The 23,582-nt window shown below is 36.4% G+C and overlaps 1 protein-coding gene across 5 annotated transcripts in view; it reads left to right on the top strand.

Annotated features, from left to right (window-relative positions):
• The window catches only part of RASA2 (RAS p21 protein activator 2), a 49,011-nt gene that overhangs the window by 18,479 nt on the left and 6,950 nt on the right, over positions 1-23,582 (top strand). For 3 of the 5 annotated variants that reach the window (XM_030279920.4, XM_002198638.7, XM_072933254.1), the window contains exons 6-22: positions 5,597-5,680; positions 7,465-7,537; positions 8,758-8,834; positions 10,197-10,295; positions 12,365-12,521; positions 13,699-13,847; positions 15,139-15,253; positions 15,698-15,772; positions 16,440-16,563; positions 17,948-18,054; positions 19,243-19,329; positions 19,421-19,498; positions 19,946-20,019; positions 21,193-21,299; positions 21,584-21,666; positions 22,506-22,714; positions 23,468-23,571. In XM_030279920.4, the coding sequence (XP_030135780.4) occupies positions 5,597-5,680; positions 7,465-7,537; positions 8,758-8,834; positions 10,197-10,295; positions 12,365-12,521; positions 13,699-13,847; positions 15,139-15,253; positions 15,698-15,772; positions 16,440-16,563; positions 17,948-18,054; positions 19,243-19,329; positions 19,421-19,498; positions 19,946-20,019; positions 21,193-21,299; positions 21,584-21,666; positions 22,506-22,714; positions 23,468-23,571 (1,802 nt within the window). The other 2 variants (XM_030279922.4, XM_030279924.4) reach the window with 2 other exon arrangements.

The following is a 23,582-nucleotide window of genomic DNA, read 5'->3' on the forward strand; positions in this document are numbered from 1 at the left end:
ACTCGCTGCCATGTGGGAGAGGATTGTGCGTTAAACACTGCAGTCTTACATCAGTGCAGTTGTCTGAGGTTATGAAATGCACTGGAGTTCCTTAAACTAAATATGTTTAGTAGAATTTTACCGCACGTGCTGCTGCCCTTGAAATAATTTTCTGCATTACTAATACATGGTACGTAAATATATTCTGCATGGACATGTGAGAGTATGCAATGTAAGAAATCACTCACTGAATGTGGTATTATAGGAATGGATGTGAGGGCATTTTTGAGATACATTTGACCTTAAAGCATGAGGAATTTACCGAAAATAGATGTGGGAGTATTAAAGAGAAAATTAAACTCTTTAAAACCCTGCTTGTTCTGTAAATTTCCCATGATAATTAGTAAGTCATGCACTTCCTGCTATGTCTTTTGCTAGTCACCAGGCCATGAGAAGACATTGAATTAGTAACTCCTTTAGCAAAGCTGAAAGATAGAAAGGAACTATGACAGAGTAAAAGAGAGACAAGGAATGGGCACAAATGTATTTTTGTGTCTGTTTCTGACTCTTCTTTGTAAACTGTTCTAAACTCGAAAATAATGGCCAAAGGAAAAAAAAAAAAACTAAGAAAATAATTTATGACATGCAGGCTATGATACTTGCCTTTCAAGAGCAATATTTTACTTCATATTCAAATTAATGATGTCCCAATGCAATGAAAATTAGATGCTTTTAAAGCTTCACCAGTTAATTTTTTTCTAGGATAGGAGAATTCTAGATACTTGTGCTGGCTTCTTTGCATAGTTAAGTTGCTAATGGATTTCCACTGTGAGTCCAGAAATTCTACAAAGATGAAAAATGGTAGCTCCAACTTTCATTATGCAAGATTAAATGCTATGTTAAGTGCACGCACAATAGCAAGTAATTAAAAGGCTGTGATTCTGAGCATTACCGGGAGTCCCTGTCACCTTATTATGGCTAAACCAAAACCATGACTGGCTAGGCAATTGATTCCTGTTGATTTGGGTCTGTAAACAAGGCTGTAGAAGCTTTTTCTGCTGATGTTCTAGATGAGTTTTATGATTAGGATTGATTTAAAAACTTAATTCTGGTTGCTTTTTTTTTGTCATGAAGCACAGTTAATCTTCCTTTGGTGAAGGACTGTCTTAGAGCTCATGTAGAGCAGGCTAAGCCCTGATTTTACACTTAATTTTGTATTAATTGCAAACTTGATCTTAAGTTGGATGCAGATACACTCACAGACTGTGAATTAAAGCTTTGTTTTGTCTCTGATACTAATTGTTTCCTTTTCTAATGTGTGAATGAGGAGGGGGGAAAGTGCAAGAGATTACCTGCTGACACAGCCTGGGTTGGTTTTTTTTGAAACCACGGTGGCGAGTATAGTAACACATTTCACAAATACATGTTTGCAGCTCTTGCTGGGAATCCCTAAGAACTAGTTTGCATCGCCATTGTTTGCATATTTGCTGCTGCTGAAATAGATGATGCTTTAAGAGTTTCTTGGCAAATTAAGCAGTTGAGTGGTGGCACCTGCCTTCTCCGAGATCAACAGCCCTTCAGCTCTGAAAGAAGGTTTTGTGTATTTACAGTGTGAATATTCAAAGCCCAGAAATGGTTTATTACAGCCAGATTTTGACTTCATTGCACCTACCTTTCTAAGTGAATTATACACCATTCTCTCTCAAATTGACCTGCCAGTTGTTACTGTCCTGTTTATACTTTGTCTGCTCGCATGAAGTTGTTCTAGCAAACACAGCAATTTTTATGAGGCGTACATACAGATATTAATGGCTGCAGTTAGGGAGTGTCTGTTGATTTGAATGATGGAGGTAGAGTCAGTCATTGAGGGGGTTTATTGTGGGCTGGGTCTTTTTAAGGACTTACTTTCATCTTCTAAGCTCAATATATGTCGGTTATATCTGAAAGCCTTTCATTTCCTGTATGAAACTCCTCTTGCACAACAGACTACTGAGATGTGAATTAATGAAAACTGAATCGTGTCTTACACTGTACTGGAACAGGGCATCAGCTGGAGAAAAGAACCAAAGTTCTGTTACCTGTTGCTTAGACTGCACATAAGCATATAGAAGTCTAAAATAGAAAATAAAAGGCTTCTAAGTTCCTGTCTACTACTTCAAACTCTATGCATTTATGCCTTTTGAATGACAACTGCCTAGCCAGGTAGATGGAATGATTTGTCAAAGCTGAAATACTTTTACTGTATGTTAGAAATGTATTTATTATGGTTGTCAGAACAGGAGTGCATATTTAATGTTATTTTGTTTTTTTGATTGGTCAAAATATTTGGCATTTTGTTGGTGGTTTTGCTGGGATTTCTTGGTTGTTGTTTTCCTTTTAAAGGAGACTGCAGTTGCAGCACTTTGCCTGATTCTTTGAGGAGAGGCAGTATTCCTGTGAAATTTGCTGGCTAGGTAATTGAGTGAGGTGTTTTCTTGCTGCATTCGAATCTTCCATTTATGTTAAGTCTGCTCTAGTTTAGCCACTTCAAACATTTTCAGGATTTTTAAACATGTTTGCTGAAGGCTGTTTGTTTAGTAGCTTAAAAGTATCAGTAGTGATTCAGTGCAGTGTTCTCAGTCCCTGGGGAGGAGCAATCTAGCTCGGTCCTGCTGGGTTGATTTAATGGCTTCCTATCCCTAATGGCTGCTTGCCTTTGGAGCTTGGGAGGGCTCCTTCATCAGCAGGGTAATTCAGTTTGCCAAACTGACAACTGGCTTTTAGGTTAAAAGATTCCTGTGAAGAAGCAGAAGCAGCAGTTCAGCTGACTTGGCTGTGCTGTCATGTGTCTAAAGCAGACTCCAGCCAGTACCTGCAGGATGGATGTACCTGAAGGGATGGATATGACTGGCTGCTTTGGGGTGAGAGATGGAAGGGGAGGAAGTGAGGTAAATTTGGAAGAAATTTTTGTGCATGATAGGTGTGGAAGAGAGAGATTTGGGGATATTAGGAGGTGATGGTCAGGGGAGGTGTTGGACCAGGACAGGCTGTCTAATAAATTAGGCAGACTGTACTTGCTGGCAGCAGAACTGAGACTTGGGCAGGAAGCGAAAATGGAGTGCTAGAGCTGCCTCCACAGGGAGGCCAGCTGGATCACAAAATCAACTTGAGGTGGCAGATCCATGTGATGAATCCAGAGATTCTAATTGTGCTGCAAGGCTGTGAAGTTGTCAGTAAAATGTTTTTCAATTCGCAGGAAATCACAAACAAGCCCTTCTTTAGTTTGTGTATGTTATGGTCAAGAGAACAGAACGGGCCGTGTGACCGAGAGTCCCACAGACTCATATCTGTTTGCTGGAGAAATCCAGGAGCTTGGTGATCATGTCAAAGACTGTAAGAAGAGAAATTGTGGTGTTCTTGTTAAAACAGCTGAATTCCCTTCAGATAAGGTTGACTTATCCATCTGCTATGAATTTCCTCTGAGGTTCAAATTGCAGCTGATTTATAGTTACACTCAGCACTTGCACCTGAAACTGCAAAGCCCGAGGAGCTGCAGAGGGTGCTTTATGCTACAGGATGCCCTGTGGGACTCAGATTCAGTCAAAGAAAAAAACTGAGAGTTTCTAGCCAGGCAGAGGCCTGAGAAAGAGCTAGGAAAGAATGTAAATAATTCTTTATCTCTCTTTGTTTTTTACATTGTTTATAGTTGAGTTCTATCACTGTGTGTCAAGCACTCTGCACCAATGGCGTAGTTTGTTTTCACTTCAGAACCAATGGATCTGGTCTTTGCGAAGCTCTGTATAAAAGAGCAGTGTATTTTGAATAAATCGGAGTTTTACTCTCAGCAGCCTTCTGAGTGAGTCTTCTCATTCCCGTCCTGCCTCGACAGCGACAATGCCCATCAGTCTGAAAGAATCGAGTCCTGCCTCAGATCAGATACCCCAATGACTGAAAAGTCTAGACAGTTTAATTTTGTTGCCACTCTTCTGTGCCACTTATGTGTTGGAGGAGGAATCAATTAATGCTTATGAAACAACTGGATGTTTCAAGAACCCATTTAAATGGTGGGTTTGAAATCACTGTAGTGTTCATTGTGATTCAAAAATTATTGAAATGCTGAAGGCCGCATGCTTGATATGGAAGAAAAATAACAAATGATTGTGCAGTGGTTGAGCACTAAATGTTCCCTGAACTGGCTAAGACAAAGGGACTTTTGCGGGGGGGAAATACCATCTGGTTTATAATTGTGCATACTCCAAAGAGGGTGGAGTTTTGAGGCAGCACAGGAGTGTTAGTGTCTGTTGTTTCCACTCTTGTGTTTGAATTTGAAGCTCCTGTTACTCTTTTAACACCATTTTTCTACAGTAAATAAAGTATTTATTTTAAAATGTGTGCAGCTACATAACTTCAACTTGATGTACACAACTTATTATTCCACATTATGGTATTAGAATATTTACTTAATTGTTCATATGAATTTAGAGGAGTTATTTTCTCCTTAAGTTGCCTAGGTTTTGGATTTTGTTCAGACTAGCAAATTATGACAATTGAAACTTTCTTGCATTAATTTAGTTAAATTCCTGCAATATAGCCAAAAAAAAAATATTATTTTATAGAGAACAGGAATACAACATTCAGATCTTATGAAATTTTGTCATCTGCAGAATGTTTCTGGACTTAAATTACAGTGTGTATGGTTACACTGGACCATCATTTTGCTAGAAAGTCTGGTTTCTGCAGCAAACTCTTCTTCTTCGCTTTTGTTGTTCCAGTTTTTTTTAGTTAATGCTCATATGTGGACAGCATCTGAAGGTTAGGCCACTTGCTGACCCAGCTCTGTGTTGCTGCTGTGGTGATTCAAAGATTGCAAGACTTTACAAAAGGTCCAGAAAAGGTTTCTCTGTCTCCATGAGCATTAGTTGCCAACCATCCTGTCCCTTTTGCATCAGGACTGGTGGACAGTGTGCCTGTATAACTGTTAAACACCAGTTTACCACTTACTCTGAATTATGGAAGAAAACAGTATTTTTAAAAGGGCCATTTAACCTTGAATATGGACTACTGTGAAAAAAAAAACCTTAGGCACTATTTCAAAGATAGAGCTGGAACTATATAGAATAATAGTTTCAGATGTTTAATTTTAGATATAATTTCAGGATTTGACTTTGCATTTCTTACTATAACTCAGATTGTAATTTATCCAAAATTAAATATTTCAATCCTTTTTAATACGTTCCAGATATAGTTGCTGCCATTGGTTGAGGCCAGATAGATTTTTGTGGGCCTTGAGAAATCAAATTTAAGTTAATAAAATCTGCAATTTTTCCTAACATATAGCAGTTAGTTTACTTAGGATTTTGTCATTCATGTGTGATACTGGAGTTTCTTTATCAAAGCCATTCCAAGAGTTTTGTTCTCAGAGAGCCCCCCAAGTCTGACTGTATACTTGAGTATTATTTTCTGTTATCATCTGGAGGTCTTCTTCAAGTACATGCAGTGTGTTGGATCAGTGTATAGCTATATCTCTGTGTAATACAGCAGGACATAAAAAGTTTTCAAAAAGAAAGCATTGTTTGGATTTTATTTTTTTAAGCCAAATAATTGCTTCACTGATCTATTGTTTGCCTTTTCCTTGTAGCATAAAGGAGTGCCATGGGTTACCTCTTATAAACGGACAGAATTGTGATCCTTATGCAACAGTCTCTCTTGTGGGGCCTTCCAGGTAACATTTTAGTATAAAATTAATAAATCTAAAAATGCTGTGATGTTGAATTGGAAAAGAAAGTGATAGGTTTTAGGCAAAATCTTTAAAACACAGAAAAATCTTCCTGTGCTCTCACGCATACATCACCTCTCCATTGATACTGTTCTCTCCCTTCCCTGCCATATGCTCAAGCCTGGGATGGTGTTTGGTCTGTCTGAATTGTCTGCACTGGTCAAGAGTCACTTACGACTCACTTCTTTCTTATATTTTGTATTGGATTTCTGCACAGTACTTCCTGTTAATTTATGTGAAATTCCTGTATGTTGTGATAGAGTCAGTTGCTTACTCATCTTCCTCTCTTCTTTGTTTTTCTTAATGTGTGGGTTTCTTTGCAGCAAATGTGTAGTAATTGGGAGGAGATGGGGGAGGAGAGGTTCTGGGACACCTTCAGGATGCTGTTCAAAGTCCACACAGTTCAAATATCTCCTTGTTTGGGATCAGTAATCCTCAGTAACTGCTGGGTTTTTTAGTTTTAAGAAAAATCCCCCATCCCAGACATTTACTATGTCCCTGCCCAATAAGGAGGATAAGTTTCAGTTGCTTCTTTTTTTGCCACATCAGACCCTTTCCTTTCTCCGGTGCTGAGGAATTGCCTTAGTGAGCATAGTGCCAGGATGTGTTGTATCAGACTTGCTTGGCTTAAAGACTTTGGAAGGATTATCCCTGAGTAAGCTCTGCATGGAGTATTTTTTTTTCTCCTTGGTAATAAATTACCATATTTTTTTAGGTTTGGCTTGGGGGGTTTTTTGTTTTCTTTGTTTGGGTTTTTAATAAGAAGAGTAGGGAGGCTCACCCATTATACTTAGGAATCATGGGGCTGAAGGGCAAAGAAGGTAAATTGACATAAATTTTCTGCTTGAGTCCTGTGATATGGATGGAAGTGGGAGAATGTTGGTCCTACCAAATATTTACCCTGTTAGTATGGGAATATATGTACAAATTTGACAGGAATTCCTGGTTAAGATTTTCCAATCTTATGCATGTGTGATTCAAGTACTATGACTAACTATATATCCAGTGCCTGAAAATAGGGAGTTGATACTTAGGGCAGTTTTTCTTCTTCCTTGTCTGTTTTTCTCATATATTTTATATTTTTTTCATTTGGAAAGCCATTTTATACTACTACAGCTGTTTGCTACATAAATAAATAAATAAAACTATATTCCTTTATAAAACTTGTGAAATTAAAAAAAAATTACCAAAACCAACCCACAAGGAAGTGGGGGCAGTTGTTTTGTTTGACCCTGTGCTGCTTCATATCTAACATGAGCAGCAGTTGCTTTCAAAGAAAACCTTCACTGTCTTGGCTATAAGCTTCTGTCTGTAAAGAAGCAGTGGGTATTTCATCAGCAAAAGAGGGTGGGAAAAACAGAAACTGCAGTTGGACAAGATGAGGAAAAGTGTGCTCATTACCTTCAGGCAGTGATAAAGGAATTTAAATGCATTAGAAATTGTTAATATATTGTAATGAATATGTGTAAGTTTAACCTGTTTGTGAAATTAAATACAACCTTTGAGTTGGATAGATACACAGTTAGCTAGGTACAGCATTTAAAATTTTAGCTCTTTAAACTGTATTGTGAAGATGAACTAACTCTAGGATTTTCCTCACTGATCAAAGTGAATTGTAGAATAACAAAAAATGTTTTAACTTAAATGCATGGGTCCTTCTTGACAATAGAATGTCTTTATAATTGTGTGTTTAAGTTGTCTATGGTAAAAATTTTACCACATTGGAACAGGAATGACCAAAAGAAGACCAAAGTTAAGAAGAAAACAAGCAATCCGCAGTTTAACGAAACATTTTATTTTGAGGTAACTGTGTGCTGTTCTTCCTGTTTATCTATTTTATGCAACCCTTCAGATATTTTTAAGCAAGCTGCATAGCAGTACCTAATGCAGAAAGCTCTCTTCAGGCAAATTGAAGAGCTTTAACTGACTGGCCTTTCAAATGTAAGTGGATGACATAGTGGAATTTCTGTCTGACAATAGCATTCCCCTCCAATTGCTCTGTGAGAAATTACTTTCTCACAAGCACATATATGTAGGTAATTCCCTATCTTGAATCACTTTATATATCATCTGTTGCCATCTGGAATTCTGAGATAATTTTAACATATCCCATGGACTTCGATTTAAATATTTTCAAGCTTGACCTAAAAAACCCAAACAACTTATTTATTTACTAAATTAATATAGTGATTATACCCCAAAAAGTTTATTTCATTTAAAAAAGTTAACTTTGTTGTTATTTAGGAGTTGATTTCAATTCTGCATGAGTTATCTGACAATAAAGAAACTATGAGTTTAAATTTTCATCTGATTTGTGTCAGTATTGAAGCATGCTGTATTGAGAGTTGGAAGGAGTACAACTATTGCATGTGCCTCAAATGTATTATAATTTACTGTGTTTTTATAAATCCTGCTGGGACTTGAGTGAGACATAGTTTCATACCTATGCACAATTTCAATGCATTTGTGTGTCTCAGTTGACCTGCTTAAGAATACTGAGTGGGATTTCTTAGGAAGTTAGATATTAGGATAAAAATGTGATCCAAACCACTCTGATTACTTTTTGACTTATGATTTATTGGAGTTTAACTGAGAAGGCAGTCCATCAAGAGATGAGAAAAGTGTAGATGAGAGGTGTCAATTGTGTTGTAACTAGGGCAAGAAGAGTGGGCTTCCTATTTGTTGTTTCTTTAAACATTTCAGAAATTACTTCAATGCTTTCATAGTGCTTATGCTTAAACAAAAGAAATTGTTGCCAGTTTCTTGTTGTACTACTTGTTTTTTCTAATAGATCTATACTATAATTCCCTCATTTATCAGCCTTCAGTAGGTTTCACCATGAACTCTTCTTGACCCATTTTTCTCCTGCTTTCTGGAAAAAGGCAGTTTGTTTGGTCAACTGACCTTTTTCCTTTGTGTAAGGAACAGTAGCTATTTACTTATGCTAGAGGGAGGGCAGGCTTTCTTTGATTTTTGATACCCATAATACAAAAAATGTGTTAATACGAGGAATTTACTTGCAGGTAACCAGGTCCAGCAGTTACACCAAAAAGTCCCAATTTCAGGTTGAAGAAGAAGATATTGAGAAACTAGAAGTCAGGTAAGTTATGTAGATTTGAAAGTGATTACATAGAATCATTAATAAATCATAATATTTTATCATCCAGATGATGAATACCTGTTTTATCTTAGTGTAGCTCCCCTAGAATTGCTGATCAGATTTGTAGAAAAGATGACATAGCAAATTTCTCCTTTTTTTTTTTACTTGTATTTCTTAATGAAGATGAGGGGGTTTTTTTAAGTAAGTAGTGGTTGAGTGTATCTAGCAGCCTAAACTTACTTCCTGTGCCTACAAGTACTACAAGGTGTTATCAAATTATATTAATTTGGGCAGAATATTGGTAATAGAATTTGTACTGAAGATACCAGTATACCTGATCCTAGTCTATAGTTTCAAATATAGTTGGCTGGCTTAATAAAAAAAGAGGAGAAAGCCTCTTTTGTGAGATTCTTAAAACTTCACTTGGCTTTTTAGAGGGACATTCTTTCATCTTTCCTTGCAAATGCAAATACTCAAAGTATGTTTTCCTTTTCTACTACTTTACCCTTAGAGCAGGTCTTTCTGTATTTATGCAATGTAGTTAGAACTGCAGAGAACCCTGTACTCAGTTTTTTTTCTTTCTTGTGCTCCTGCACATACATGCACCAAATTTGCTGAATGACAGAAAGTCTTCAAGGCCAGCATATGTTTCCTAAGAGGCATCAGAAGAAAAATTTAGCAGTTAATCCAAATAGCCATTATAGAACTAACTTTATTAGGTGTGTTTTTAACTATTAGCTTCATTAATTAGAACTGTGTATTTCGTTGTAGATGCAAATATATTTAGAAAAATAGTCATGCCCCAACAAATCTAGTTGTCTTTTTTTTTTTTTTTTTTTCTTTTTTGTTCTTAACAACTGCTGTCTGTCAGAAATGTCAGAGAGGTAAGAAGTAATAGAACAAACCCAGGGTGCATGTCTGGAGCCGGATCCCGTTTGAGGTTGTACGAGCTGCTGCTTGGAGAAACAAGCGCATGTGTTGGTGTGGCATTGCAGTGTCCCAGGTTCTAGCAGTTAGGTAGATATTTAAAGATATTGGTTAAAAAGTTCACTTGAATTACCTGAGAAGAAATGTGCACAGTTTTGGGGGTGGAGACTGCACAGAATCCATACATGGTGCCAGTATCACTTTTGTTTACTGATGCGAAATCTGCAAGTCTTAACTTTCACTGTTTGTTTCTTTATCTGTTCTTTATGGATTAATAAGACACTTGTTTGAGTCTTCTTGATTTATTTAGAATGGAGTGAGATTTCTAACATTTGCTGCCTGCATGCATGTGGATTAGTGCTGTAAGGCAGTTATTGTAAACTTGCTTATTTCTCTCTGGGAGAAAAGAAAATTAAGCAATGTTCCTGTTTTCAGGGTTGACCTATGGAATAATGGGAATCTGGTACAAGACGTCTTTCTAGGAGAAATTAAAGTTCCTGTGAAGGTGTTAAGAAATGATTCCTTTCAAGCATGGTGAGAAATGGTGATTCAGAAGTGAATTTGCTTGTCTTGCACGGTTGTTTTTGGCAAAGGATATGTTTCATTCTGCCTATTCATTAAACTGTGTCTTCCTGTTCTAATCTAGGTGAAACATGTTTCTAGAGTTTCCCTGCTCAATAAATTAACCTTGTCAGCAGGTACATTTAGCTCTGCTCTTCCCCATGTCTGCACATAGTCACAGAATAGTGGTGTGTTTGAAGGGGAAGTGCGGAGAGTGAAGGCAAGATGGACTGTAACTGTCTTTTGGTCAGGGTGCTGGATTTCAGTGATCTCCGTATGCTCTTCAGCCTGCCCAGCAAACCTGGAGCTTCTCAGAATTGCATCACTTGTAATTAAATTCTGAAGTCAGACTTCCAGAATGAAGAGTTATTTGATCATTTAGTATGGCTTTTTTTTTCCTCTTTGGGGAGACTCCGAAGTATCTTCTAGAGCTAACCCAACATCATGTCAGGGGAGCAGGCACAGGAGCTGGAAGGGTGAAGTATGAGGGGAGTTCAGGAAAGAAACACTTCTGCATGGGACATCTCAGCACCCTCCTTTCTGATGTTTTTGGAAGCAGGAGCCCATCTCTAGCTCCTTTACTGTCCCAAATGCTTAGCAGCAGGAAGGGATGAGTGCTGCAAAAGGGATTTGAATGCCTCCAAGTGTGAAAAATACTCTACTTTTAGTGAACCTTTCAGTACAGGGAAAAGCATGGAGGAAGCGCTTTCATATCCACACAGAAAACACGTGGGAAGGACATGTGTAAATAGGAACTAAATGTAACAAAGGTCTTGGCCAGGAACCATTATGGCTCTGCTCCATGTACCCACCTCAGGCTCCAAGTGTCTTGGATGTTGAATTCAGACTCTTGGTGCTTGAATGTGATCCTGTAGGTGTTTGTGTTAGAGTTTCTGGATTTTTGCACGGGCTTGTTCTGTCAGTGTCTCATCAACAGCTGTATGACCATATTAACATAAAAACAGGCATTTGTTAACAACCTGCAGAGAGAAAGATTGTATCAGCATGGGCTCATTGGCAGTGTGCTGTTTGTGTAGCTTTTTGAACTCTAGCTCATGTCTAGTTCTCTTGAGTGTGCCTGCTAATATGCTTTGTAGGCACACCTTGCATTAAACATCCTCATATCCAAGTATGATCTGCTTATCAAAAATAGTTCTGTGATTAAAAATAACAAATCTTTAATACTACTGCTAATTTGTGTAATATGGTTTCGAATGCAGCTGAAGTACAGCAGAGAAATTATATGTACTACTAAATATTTGGAAAATAAGCCAAAGAGTAATGCTGTTAAGGAGAGGTTCTCCTGGTAAATCAGTTTTATTTTATGTTAGCATGCCTTCATGGGCACTGCATCTGATTATGAAGAAAAGTCTGATCTCCTGCTTGTAGAGGTCCAAATATACATGATTGTAAAGTAATATTTGGAGATGGGGTTTCAGTTTCTTGGGGTGAGTGTTAAAACTACTGTGACACAACTTAAAGGTTGTTGGCTTTTTTTGCAGGGCTGCACCTCCTATTGGAATGCAGTGAAACTGCAGCCAATTAATTGTTCAATGTATTTTGTATTAAGAGTAGAAAAAAATCTGCCTTTTCCCTATATCTTGTTTCTCAAGAGTGGAGCCTGCTAATATTATGTGCTTTTTTTGGTGTCAGACAAGACAATTTAAATTCTTCACATTACCTGTTTCACCTGCAGTGTCCAACACACTAAGTATAACCTAGATGTAAAATGAGATGGCCCAGTGTAATCTCAAGCTATCCTGCTATTCCCTGTTAACCTACAAAAAGTAGATCCTATTCTACTGTTTGCAAAGATGTGAGAAAAATAAATATAAGTTCCATTATGTGTTAAAGATTAATTAAATGTTGCTCATGTTTTTTACTTTTGTGTTTCAGAGAGGTTTTTTTGTGAGTTTTTTGCCAGTTTTCAGATACAATACATGTATACTGGAATAGTTAAATGTGATACTTTGCTTTATTATGGAATTAGTCAAATGAATGAAAAGGTATCTAGTATTTTATAATTGTCCTGTTGCTTACAGGTACTTACTTCAGCCAAGAGAAAATGGAAACAAGTCTTCTAAAACTGATGATTTGGGATCACTTAGATTAAATATCTGTTACACTGAAGACTGTGTACTTCCATCTGAGTACTATACTTCTCTAAGGAACTTGCTGCTAAAATCTTCGGATGTTCAGGTATTTTTGTTGAAAATTTCATTGAAGTGAAAACTAAAGGTGGATTATGCATTTGTGAGACAATATGAATTGCTTGTATCTAGACAATTGGTTTTGTTTCTTTGTGGTGATTACTTCTGTCACACCCAAATGAACAGCTTCTAGAGCTCTTACTTCTGTTCCAAAGTACCAGGATTTTCTTCTTATTTTAGAAGAACCAGTGGAGACAGAAAAATAACCTGTGCTATGTATCCGAAGTAGATAAAATACTTTCTTGTTATTGGTTGCTCTTTTCAGTATTGTATTTTTCCATTGACCTCTATTGGCTTCTTGGATTTAAAGGTTTTCCAGGGACACTGATTCATTATTGGCACTGAAGGGCAGATAATTAACAAAAAAGATCTACTTCAGACTTTATTTCAAATTCTACTTCTGAATTGCCTCTGCCTTCCCCAGGATGTTAATCAGCATGACTGGATTTCTCACCAGGACCTGGTGAGAAAGAGGGAAGTGTGGTAGAATGTTTGCATAACACTGGGACAGGAATCAAATCGTAGTAACCAGACTTTATATTCTTCGGTCTTTTACAGCTTTTCATCAATTCAGCGTTAGTGAAGTACTGGCAGAGGAGAAGAAGGATAGAGGAGGCAGATGTAACTAAAGTATTTGCTGGCCCATATTCAAATACTGCTTTGCTGGAATTCAGGAATAGCTGAGTATATAGGTAGCAGCAGTCAGCAGTGGTCTTTTCTACTGAAATAATTTAGGTTTTGTATTGAAATTCCAGCTGTACAGTGGCAACTAACACTTTAGAAGGGTGAGAACTTTAAAATAAAGTTGTAGTTTTATAAATATACAGTCCTATAAAGATACATGACATTATTGTAAAACAATTGCTTTCTGCCTCTAACTTGGGTTTGTGACAAAGCCATAGTGTAACCCTTTAGGGAGAATGAGTTAGATGAGTAGCTACTGAATTCTATTCTTATGTATTTATAGAGTAGATATAAATTAAATAACTCTGGAATGGAAGCTCAATTTGAATTAATGGAAGTTTAATTGCCATGTTACACAGCAAATATTGAAATTTTCTGTTAACAAACTGTCCATAGTCTCATTAGATTTGATCTGTAATTTTTCAAATACACAAAGAACATTTAACTACTTTACTCAGATTTCATATTCTGCTTTCTCACAGCCTATTTCTGCATCTGCTGCCTACATTCTGAGTGAAGTGTGTCGAGACAAGTACGATGCTGTGCTGCCTCTGGTACGGCTCTTGCTGCACCACCATAAGCTGGTTCCCTTTGTTGCAGCAGTGGCAGAACTGGATCTGAAGGACACCCAGTATGTATTTCATGGTTATTGATGTCATGCTTTCTAAAATTAATCTTAGAGTTTCACAGGCTTCATGATACAGCACTGATAAGTAAGCACTTTGGTTTCTTTCTCTCATGTAAAACTGACTAAATGTAGTAATCTTTCAATGCTTATTTTAAAAACCGTTCATTAAAATCACTTTGAAGCTGGGAGTCAGTGTTAGGGGTGCTGGGCAGTTTTGTATAACTTTGTACGTAGAGTTCATAGTTTTTCTTAGAGTGCATAATTTTTATTTTAAATGTCTTTATTTGGCCACTCTTCAAATTCTTCTGTGTGTTAGATCAAAACTTACAAACTCAGATGGAACATCTTTAAATTGTTGAAAGTCTTATCCTGTTTCCTTTAACGTGTGGCTTAAATGAGGGCTGCTCGTTTTCTGCAAAGATACCATGTAATTAAGAATGTGGCCTGCATGCCTTGCAAGCTGGAAGCACAGGAGTTTTTCCAAGTATCAGCATATGGTCTGTGAATTTGCAGCTCTCTGGTCAGGAGAGAAATAAAGCAGATATGAGTAGTAACCATTGCACTGCCAGGTCATGTCTAGTGGAGGTGTGGGAGGGATTTTGTCACCACAGGACAGTTCATTTCAAGGCACTTAGTCTTGATTTCAATAATGTGAGATGGTGTAACTGTGTAGAAAGAGGTGACTCGTAGAAAATCATTTTCTCGACTGCATTTTAATATACACATTCCATTGTAATTGAACTGTAACAAAGGCAGTTTAAACTAAATCTCTCAGATTAGAAAGATACACTTTGCACAGCTAGCTGTCAGTTTTCTTCAACAGCTATAATGAATAAAAATATAACCTTGAATTAACTTATGTTTTGGTTTAAGTATCTGGGTTTAGTGGTGTAGTGTAGCAGTGTGCTGTAGCTCCAGATATTTTCACCATGACTACTGTAGGAGGAATTGTATATCGCCGAGATACAATTTTCATTATTTTGGAATTTTCTCCAGTTGTTCTTTCTCATGTTCCACACTGCACTAGAACTTTAATTGTAGAAAATTTCATAGGCTTTTTCTTATGGTTTTATTTATATTCCTGGGTTTGGTAATTGCTGTAATAATGTTCTTTTTCATAATCCTTTTGTTACTGGGTTCCATTGGAAGCTTGGTGTATGTATTCTGGAATTCCTGATTAAAATGTATTACAAATACTTTTAAAAATAATTAAGAACAAGATAGAGTATAAATCAAATTTTGTAACTGAACTTGTTGTTTCCCTGTTCAAATAAAATAATTTATTTTCTTACAGAGAAGCAAACACAATCTTCAGAGGCAACTCATTAGCAACTCGGTGTGTAGATGAAATGATGAAAATAGTGGGGAAGCACTACCTAAAGGTTACTTTGAAACCTGTTATTGATGAGGTATGTTACCCTACTGAAACTTTTTTGGGGAAGCTCAGCCCCCCTGTGGTATCCTTCTCTGTTGGCTAGACATTCTTGTTTCAGGAAGGTAGGAATCACTCATGTAGGGAAATCCTAGAGGAAAAATTAATTGAGCAATAATTGCTTAAGTTTAGTGGGAGGAACTGTGTTTTCTTATTTATGTTCCAGATGCTTCAAAATAAACAGTTAATGAAAGTGGTTGCAGCCTCTAACACATTGCAGAATTTGCCCATGTGATTCTTTGTGTAATCAATCCATTTGAAAATGCACAAACAAAAGTGAGGATGATCATTGCATGTTGTTAAAGATGGTTAGAGCCTATTTAGAATTTTATTCCTAAATATAAGAATCTGTTTTTTAATGGGTGCATTTCTATACTTAGTTTGAAAATTGAACTCCTACAGTTTTGTTTGTTTGTTTCAGATATGTGAGTCTCCTAAACCCTGTGAAATAGACCCCATCAGACTAAAAGAGGGGGATAATGTGGAAATTAATATGGTGAGTTTTCCAACTGGTCTCAAAATCTGAAAGAAGCATTTTTAGAAGCAGCTCTTTGTAATGGAAAATGAGTAACTCATAGTAGCAATATAACTCTGTTTTCAGAATAAAGAAAGAAAAAGCTGTATTTTCTTACTCTTCTTTATGAAGACAGCAATGGAAAAGTCCAGTGGAAAATGAGACAGAGGAGAAACTAAAGATGACAGTCATTCTTACCATTTTTTTTTGGTGTTATGATTTCTGATGTCCTGTACTCAGCATCTAGATTATGATGTACCTAATTAGAACTGCTGTAGCATTTCTCATTGAGGTTTTGCTGGCTGCTTCCCTCTTACCAGAGTGTGCTGATGTTTAAGGCAATAGTTGCTGCAATAAAGTTAACATTCACTTGATATACATGGGAAATGTTCCTTCCTTGTCAAATGACAAAACCAGGAATTGATAGGTAGTTTACATTGCTAGACAGTGTTTAGATACTTTAAGTAAATATCATTAAACTACCTTTTAACAGTAATAATGCCATATAAACATGAGGCTTTTAAAAATATGCACTGTACTAGAATTCAGTATTGACTAGTCAGACAGTGTTATGTTTGTGCCCAGGGAAAAGAAAAGGAGAAATATGAATGTTCATGGTCTGAAAAAATATCTTTTTTCATAATTGCAGGAAAACCTCCGCTATTACGTGGACAAAGTGTTCCGTGAAATAGTGCGGTCAAGTATCAGTTGTCCTACACTAATGTGTGATGTTTTTTATTCTTTGAGGCATCTGGCTGCCAAAAGATTTCCAAGTAAGTGTTCTCTAAAAACTTCTGAAAGTGGTGTTCAGACTGAAAACTTCTGCAGTTACCTTATGGAGATTGTTAAAATTCTTGTCCAATGCTGTGCCCTGAACTTTGACTGGCATTTGGTTTTCTGTCAGGCTGTAAGTTATAGTGAAACTTTGTGGTCAGTCAAGAGACATTTTTTGTTTTCTGATACAAAAATATAGCAAGTCAGAAACTGCAGGATAGCTGCAAATGAGAGGTCAGCAAAAAAAGTACAACTTAATAGCAAAAAAAGCACAAACAATACAGGAAGTTATTTATTTGAAAGATACTTAAAATCTTTAAGATATATTCTGTTTATTGCTTTGAAAGAAGCAAGATGTGAACCTGAAAATCAATTTAGCATTTGCATCTTTATGTGAACTGTCATTCTGTTAGCGATGACCAGCACATTCATATTTTCTCTGAAGTTAGCTTTAGTACTGCTGTTGCTAAACTAGCTATGGGTAGTTTTGAGGAGGGTGGATAATAAAAATTATTTGATGGGTTTGTAAATAGGACCTGTATTAGAATAGCTTTATTCTTTCAGAATGCTTTTAATATTGGAATAATGTAGTGTGTCTGAAATACTCATACTTCAGTCCATTAAAATGTGAAATGTCCTGTAATAAGCTATAGGTGAAGAATATGCTCCTCATAATGTGGAACATCTCACTGATTCATGTTTATTACTGAAACTGAGCCATAAATTGCTCTGGTTTAGACAGTCCTTTCAGAAAAGCTGACTTACCAGATCAGATTGTAATGGTCATTAGAGTAAGAATGTGACCTCACTGTATTTCCCAGTATAAAAGTAAATATACCCAAAATATTTAATGAGAAAATTCTCATTTACATCATCAGAATTACATAAGAGCAGGGGCTTGTGATGCAACTCAGAATTGCAATTATATTTGTTCCTATGTGTTGACTGTATTTGTCATGCAGCATTAATGTATTTGAATTATCAGTGAGTAGCTTTCCAGGTGAATAAATGCAATAGCGCCAGAGTTTAGAAGCAGCTGCTGTAGTGTTTTATCTCTGGGTGCAGCATCCAGCCAGACCTAATCAACTGTTTATGTAAATGCTTGCAGTCATCTCATTTGTTTCTCCCAGTGGAGCTGATGAGCCAGTTGTATGGGAATAGAACTCCTTTTCAGACAAATAAGCAGCAAACACTCCACTATAAGGAGAACACTTCTTACCATGACCACCTTTCTCATTTCATGCACTTCATTGATTTTTCTATTCTATTTTAAAATATGAACATCTCCTCTGATGTTATCTTCTTAAGGATTTTTATGTTAACTGTCTTCATGATTTCCTGTTAAGTTCAGTGCATGTTACATTTCATGGTTTTTCTCTGCAGATGACCCTCATGTACAGTATTCTGCAGTGAGCAGCTTTGTGTTTCTTCGTTTCTTTGCTGTAGCCGTAGTCTCACCTCATACTTTTCATTTACGACCTCACCATCCAGTAAGTCTTGTGAAGCTTTGTTCTGTTTTATTCATTCTGTCAGATCTGTTGGTTTGGGAAGGCATGAGTTACTTTCAGTAACTGGGAAATAAGATGACTAAATGTCTCTACGTTCAGTTTCCAAAGGAAATAAGTTATTTGTAATTCTTTAAGCATCAGATATTTCAGTCTTTATGGGGTATGTTCTCAAATGAGCTTTCAATATTAAAGATGCTGTGCTTTTTTTGGGAATGTGCTTCTAGGGTGAAATAGCAACATGCCTGTGGGTCCTTTAAGGTATAGGACCAAACTGCCTTGGTTCCTTACACCAAGGAAATTAAACATCCAGACATGTATTACCATGAGGGTCTTAAGCAGAGGTTGTAGCATTATCCAGTAATTGGTTTGTGTATTTATCCAGGGCTCCACTAGTTGCAATGGGTTGACAAATTTTCTATTTTCATTTGTCAAGTAGATACAGTACAAAACAATTTCAAAAACAGGAATATCACAATTAAAAAACCTGTATTATTTTTCACATTAAGTACAGAAAAGGTATGAAATCTGCTTCTCCAGAGGTTATCATTATTACCTTCTTTTATTCACTTAGGTGTGTTGTGCCTTCAAAAGAAAAAGATACACTTACTAAAATTCATTGTTTTGACATTATCCAGTTTTTAGAGTAAAAAAAATAACAGAATTTTAACACTTGAGGATTAAACATCTAAAAGGGAAGCAAGGCCGCTTTTGGAGGCCATGTTTATAATTCTGCATTAAAATGCAATTGGTGCGGTAGCAGACAAATCAAGTAAAAGCATTAAAGATAAAGTTTTAAATTTCACTTTTTATTAGGTACACTTGGACCATTTGTCCTGCAGCAGTTAATTTTGTTTATTGTTCAGAGGTTTGTTAGATGTGTAGTAATGATTACAGGATTTGAGGGTTTCCAGTGTTTTATGGGTAAAAATATTTCCCCAGTAGAAATACTAAATTCTAGTGGTAATGACTAAAATATTAAACACTATGCAGTAACTAATACACTAGGTAATCTCATACTTTTTTTTTTCTTTTGGGGCAAAGAAAAGGAATGAAGATGTACCAGATTTACTGCATTGTGTAATATATCTTTCTTGACATTTTAATTTTTTAATCAGTTCTATGCGGAACTGTGAAAACAAATGACTTCTGAATTTTGTTTCATTGTTTTAGGATGCACAGACTTCTAGAACATTAACTCTTATATCAAAAGCCATCCAGACTCTCGGGAGCTGGGGAAGTTTGACCAAAAGCAAACTTGTAAGGCTGTTAAAATTCTTTCATTTCAAACATTCTGCTTATTGAAAATTCACATGAACGTTTATTTATGTCAATATGCTTTTCCTTTCAGTCAAGTTTCAAGGAGACATTTATGTGTGAGTTTTTCAAAACATTTCAAGAAGAAAAATTTACTGAATCTGTTAAAAAGGTACCTTTCAACTGTACTTTTTGTAGTTGTTGGTGTAACTGATTAATCTTCATTATTAAAAGGTTGAGATAGTGTTCAGTTTTCTACTAGAGAGAAAAAGAAAAGTTGTGGTCTGTTTCAGACATAAAAAAAAAAACCCAAACCAAAAAATAACATAGCAAAACTATACACAAGAGTTATACATAGTGAACTTAAGCTAATTTAGTTTAAAAAGTAAAGTGTACATTTTTTGAAAGAGATTGTTATTGGGTCTGCTGTTTAGGAACTCATTAAAGAAAGTTTGTGTGACCTCTGGCCATCCCTTGTTACACTGTTCCAAGCCCCTGCCATATGTTTTCATCTGTTGCATAAAATAACTGTTCTGCTCAAGGAGAAACTGATAGCTTTTGGGGTTTTTGTGTTTCTGAATATTGAGTATTTATATTCCCTGTGTTTTTTTTCCGTAAGTTCCTGGATGATGTTTCCTCTACTGAGAGTAAAGAGCCCAGTGGTGTGAGTGAGCCAGTACATCTAAAAGAAGGGTGAATACATCTTGAAATTTTATTGTCCATAACAGAATTTATTTCAGTCTTTTTTCATTAATGCCAGATTCAGATTAATGCTTATTAAAATGTCTGATATACTGTAGAAATTACTATATTTGTAATTTAGACAATTCTTAGTATGTAGAAAATCATTTTAAAAGAACAGCTGCAAACTTTCATAACTCATCTTCTAAATACTTTAAAAAGTAATTAAAGGCAGCTGAAAACATATTTAAGACTGCATTACTGTCATAGTTCAGTATGTGCTCTGAGGATTGTGGAAGTGTATTTTAAAACAACGTTATTAACTTAGAATTATCCTACCTTCTGTATAAGCCTGGCCAACTAAATGTTCTGCCTTTAAAGTTAGATAGAAAACTGCCCTGTAATTGAAATATTTAACATCTAGTGACAGAATGCTGATTGAGGTGAAAGTCACTCTTCCTAAATAATCAACTGTCTTTTGCTTGATGTTGATTGAGAATAGGTGATGATTTGAACAACATTCATGGGGAAAAAAATATTTTAATTTACTTGAGAAGCAGGTTTATAAGAAGAAAAGATCAAACGGGCATCCAAATTTCAAACAAGGAAGAAACATGTCTCTTATTAAGATAGTGAATAGAAATGAAGGAGGAAATTTTACTAGGTCAACACTTGCTTATAGAAATAAATTGATAGCTGTTAATTCAGAATAAAAGAAAGAGTTAGCAGTGTGTGCACTTAAAGTGTACTAAATGCAGTTTGTCTGCCCCTGCTGTTGAGCCATGTCCAGTGTCATTTTATTGATATTCACTTTCTGATCCAGATAAGACCAAGTACAATTACATGGAGAAAGTGGCAGGAAAGAGAGGATCTTGTAGTTAGATACACCTTATTCCCTTTTGTGAAAATTTGGGATTCCAAATCTGAACAAGTTATGTATCCCCCTCCAAATTTACTGCTACAAGCACTGGTCTGGACTGTGTGTTTTTCAAACTCTTTTCCTGTTTTGGAGTCCTGCACACAATCACCATATTGGGAGGTAATCTTGAGGATCTGTTGGGAACAAGTAGTAGTTTTTTTTAATGTACAATGAAGTAGATTTTTACATGATGAACAATAATGTCTTATCTCAAGAAATGGTTTTGAAGACTAATGGGTGCATTTCATTTGATTCTGTCTTTACAGAGAAATGTACAAAAGAGCTCAGGGAAGGACTCGTATCGGTAAAAAGAATTTCAAGAAGCGATGGTTCTGTCTAACAAGTAGAGAATTCACATACCACAAACAGCAAGGTAAATAAAGCTTATTTTACAATTATTTTTATTTTTCAATATTGTGTAAGTGTTTGTAGCTTTTCTGTGCTTTTAAAAGGGCATAATTTTTTCTTTTCCTAAAATACCTATGATTTATTTCAGTTACTTTTGCCTTGATTAATTGAGGCTTCTGTCTGATCCATGCCTATTTTTTCAATAATAAAACTACATATTTTTAGAATATGAACTGCAATGTCAGTGCCCTGAGATTATAAAACAGTTCTTAAAAATTGCTTCACTCCTCTGTTTACAATTTTTTACAGATAAAGAACCAATTTTCACTATTCCAATCAAAAACATCCTTGCAGTGGAGAAACTTGATGAGAGCTCCTTCAACAAGAAAAATGTGGGTCAAAAGATAGTTTATATGTAATTCTTGATAAGTTCTTTAAATAAAAGATTGTAATTAGTTTACAGAGTTAGTGAAACCCCATTACTAAACACTTCAGCAAAAAGTCTTTTATGGATCAGGAATAACAAACTGTATGCAGTATCTCCAAGTATTCTGAACATGGAAGTTAACCTGGAAATTTGACTGTCTGCACCATGTTTTCTGACTGATTTTGTCTTTGACCTCCTTGCCAGATTTCTGGAATGAAGGTTAAAACTACATGGCCTTATTACAAAGCACTTGAAATTATATTATATACTACTAGAAATGTATTGTTACCAAACTTGTATTTATTCCTTTTGGTGAGAACTTCCTACAATCCCTTCATCAGCTGAGACTGTTGTCTGTGCTCATGGCCTCATTCTGGCCCTGAAACACGTCAGTTTTTTCTGTTCTTACGTCATTCCAAAGATTTGAGGCAGTGATAAAAGAACAGCTGTCACTAAGGCCAGTGATGGCTAAAGGAGAGACTTCCAGAAATCTTCTGTTGCTGAAGCATAATGTGAAATATGGGGCCACACTTAGAGACATGTGGATGAAGAGGACAGAAGATGCATCCTGTTTTTGTTAATAAGGGTTCTTTCTTAGATGAGAACACAGGGAGCTGTTCTGGTGGGGCTTTTCTCCTCTGTGTAGTTGAAAGAGGTGAAAAGTCTACTGTTCTCCCTTGTCTCTTTCTGTCTTTAAATTAGAGTTTGTGGAATTGCCTGAGCACTGAAATCTATTTTGACATATTTGAAATTGCTCAGTAACTGGATTTTTTTACTCAGCAGAATAATGTCTTTCTTCTACAGATGTTTCAGGTACTTCATGGAGAAAAGCCACTCTATATCCAAGCAAATAACTGTGTAGAAGCCAGTGAGTGGATAGAGGCTCTTTGCAGGGTAACGAGGTGCAACCAGAAGAGGCTGAGCTTTTACCACCCCTCTGCTTTCCTGAACGGGAGCTGGCTCTGCTGCAAGGCCACCGCGGAGAGCACGGAGGGCTGCGCGCGCTGCACCGCGTAAGTCCCTGCGTCAGGAACCGGCCAGGGCTCCGGGGACTGCGGGAGTCACTCTGCAGCCCGAAAGCAGGGAAGCAAGGCTTTCCCCATCTAATTCAGCAAGTGATGCCACAAAGACCTGCCACAGTCATAAGGCACAAAGTACTGGATTGCTCTTACTACTTTGTGTGCCACCCTGTGGAGGTAACCTGCTCATCACGAAAATCACAAATATCCAGTGGCTGAGATCTCTTCATGCAGAATTAATAGATTTAATTCAGATGCCAGGTTGAATGCAGAAATATGACATGCCTAGATAATCTGTATGAAATAATTAAAATACTTTCTGCAGAAAGTTCAGCCTGGAAGTCTTCTCTCCTTAGTGACTTTCTCTTGTTTTATACAACCACTTTTTTATTTGGACTTCATGTATTTTAAAGGAGTGCCCTAAGAAAGTCAGCTAAATAATCTTGGATGTAGATTCTGACAAATCATTTGGGTTTTGTGGATATGTCAGAAAAATTAATAACATCTTAAAATGCTTTAATGTCTTTTTAGAAGCTGTTGATTTCTGAAAACAAAGAAATGCTGTGATTTATTTTAAAAATAAATTTATCCTTAACTGGGTCGGTTATATAGACTACATACTAAGTTTTGAGAAACTGTCAACGAGTGATAAACATATTAAAAGGCTATGTATAATGAAAAAGAATCCATTTCTACTTGCTTTCAAAAATTACTGATATTGATTACCTGTCTTTGTTCTCCTTTTAGAGATGTTCCTGCTGATACTCAAATTGAGATTGATGGCGACAGAGAGACAGAAAGAATTTACTCACTTTTCACTATCAACAGGTCTAAACTACAGAAGTTGGAAGGTATTCAGATG

Source organism: Taeniopygia guttata, chromosome 9 (assembly GCF_048771995.1).
Source record: "Taeniopygia guttata chromosome 9, bTaeGut7.mat, whole genome shotgun sequence".
NCBI lineage: Eukaryota > Metazoa > Chordata > Aves > Passeriformes > Estrildidae > Taeniopygia > Taeniopygia guttata.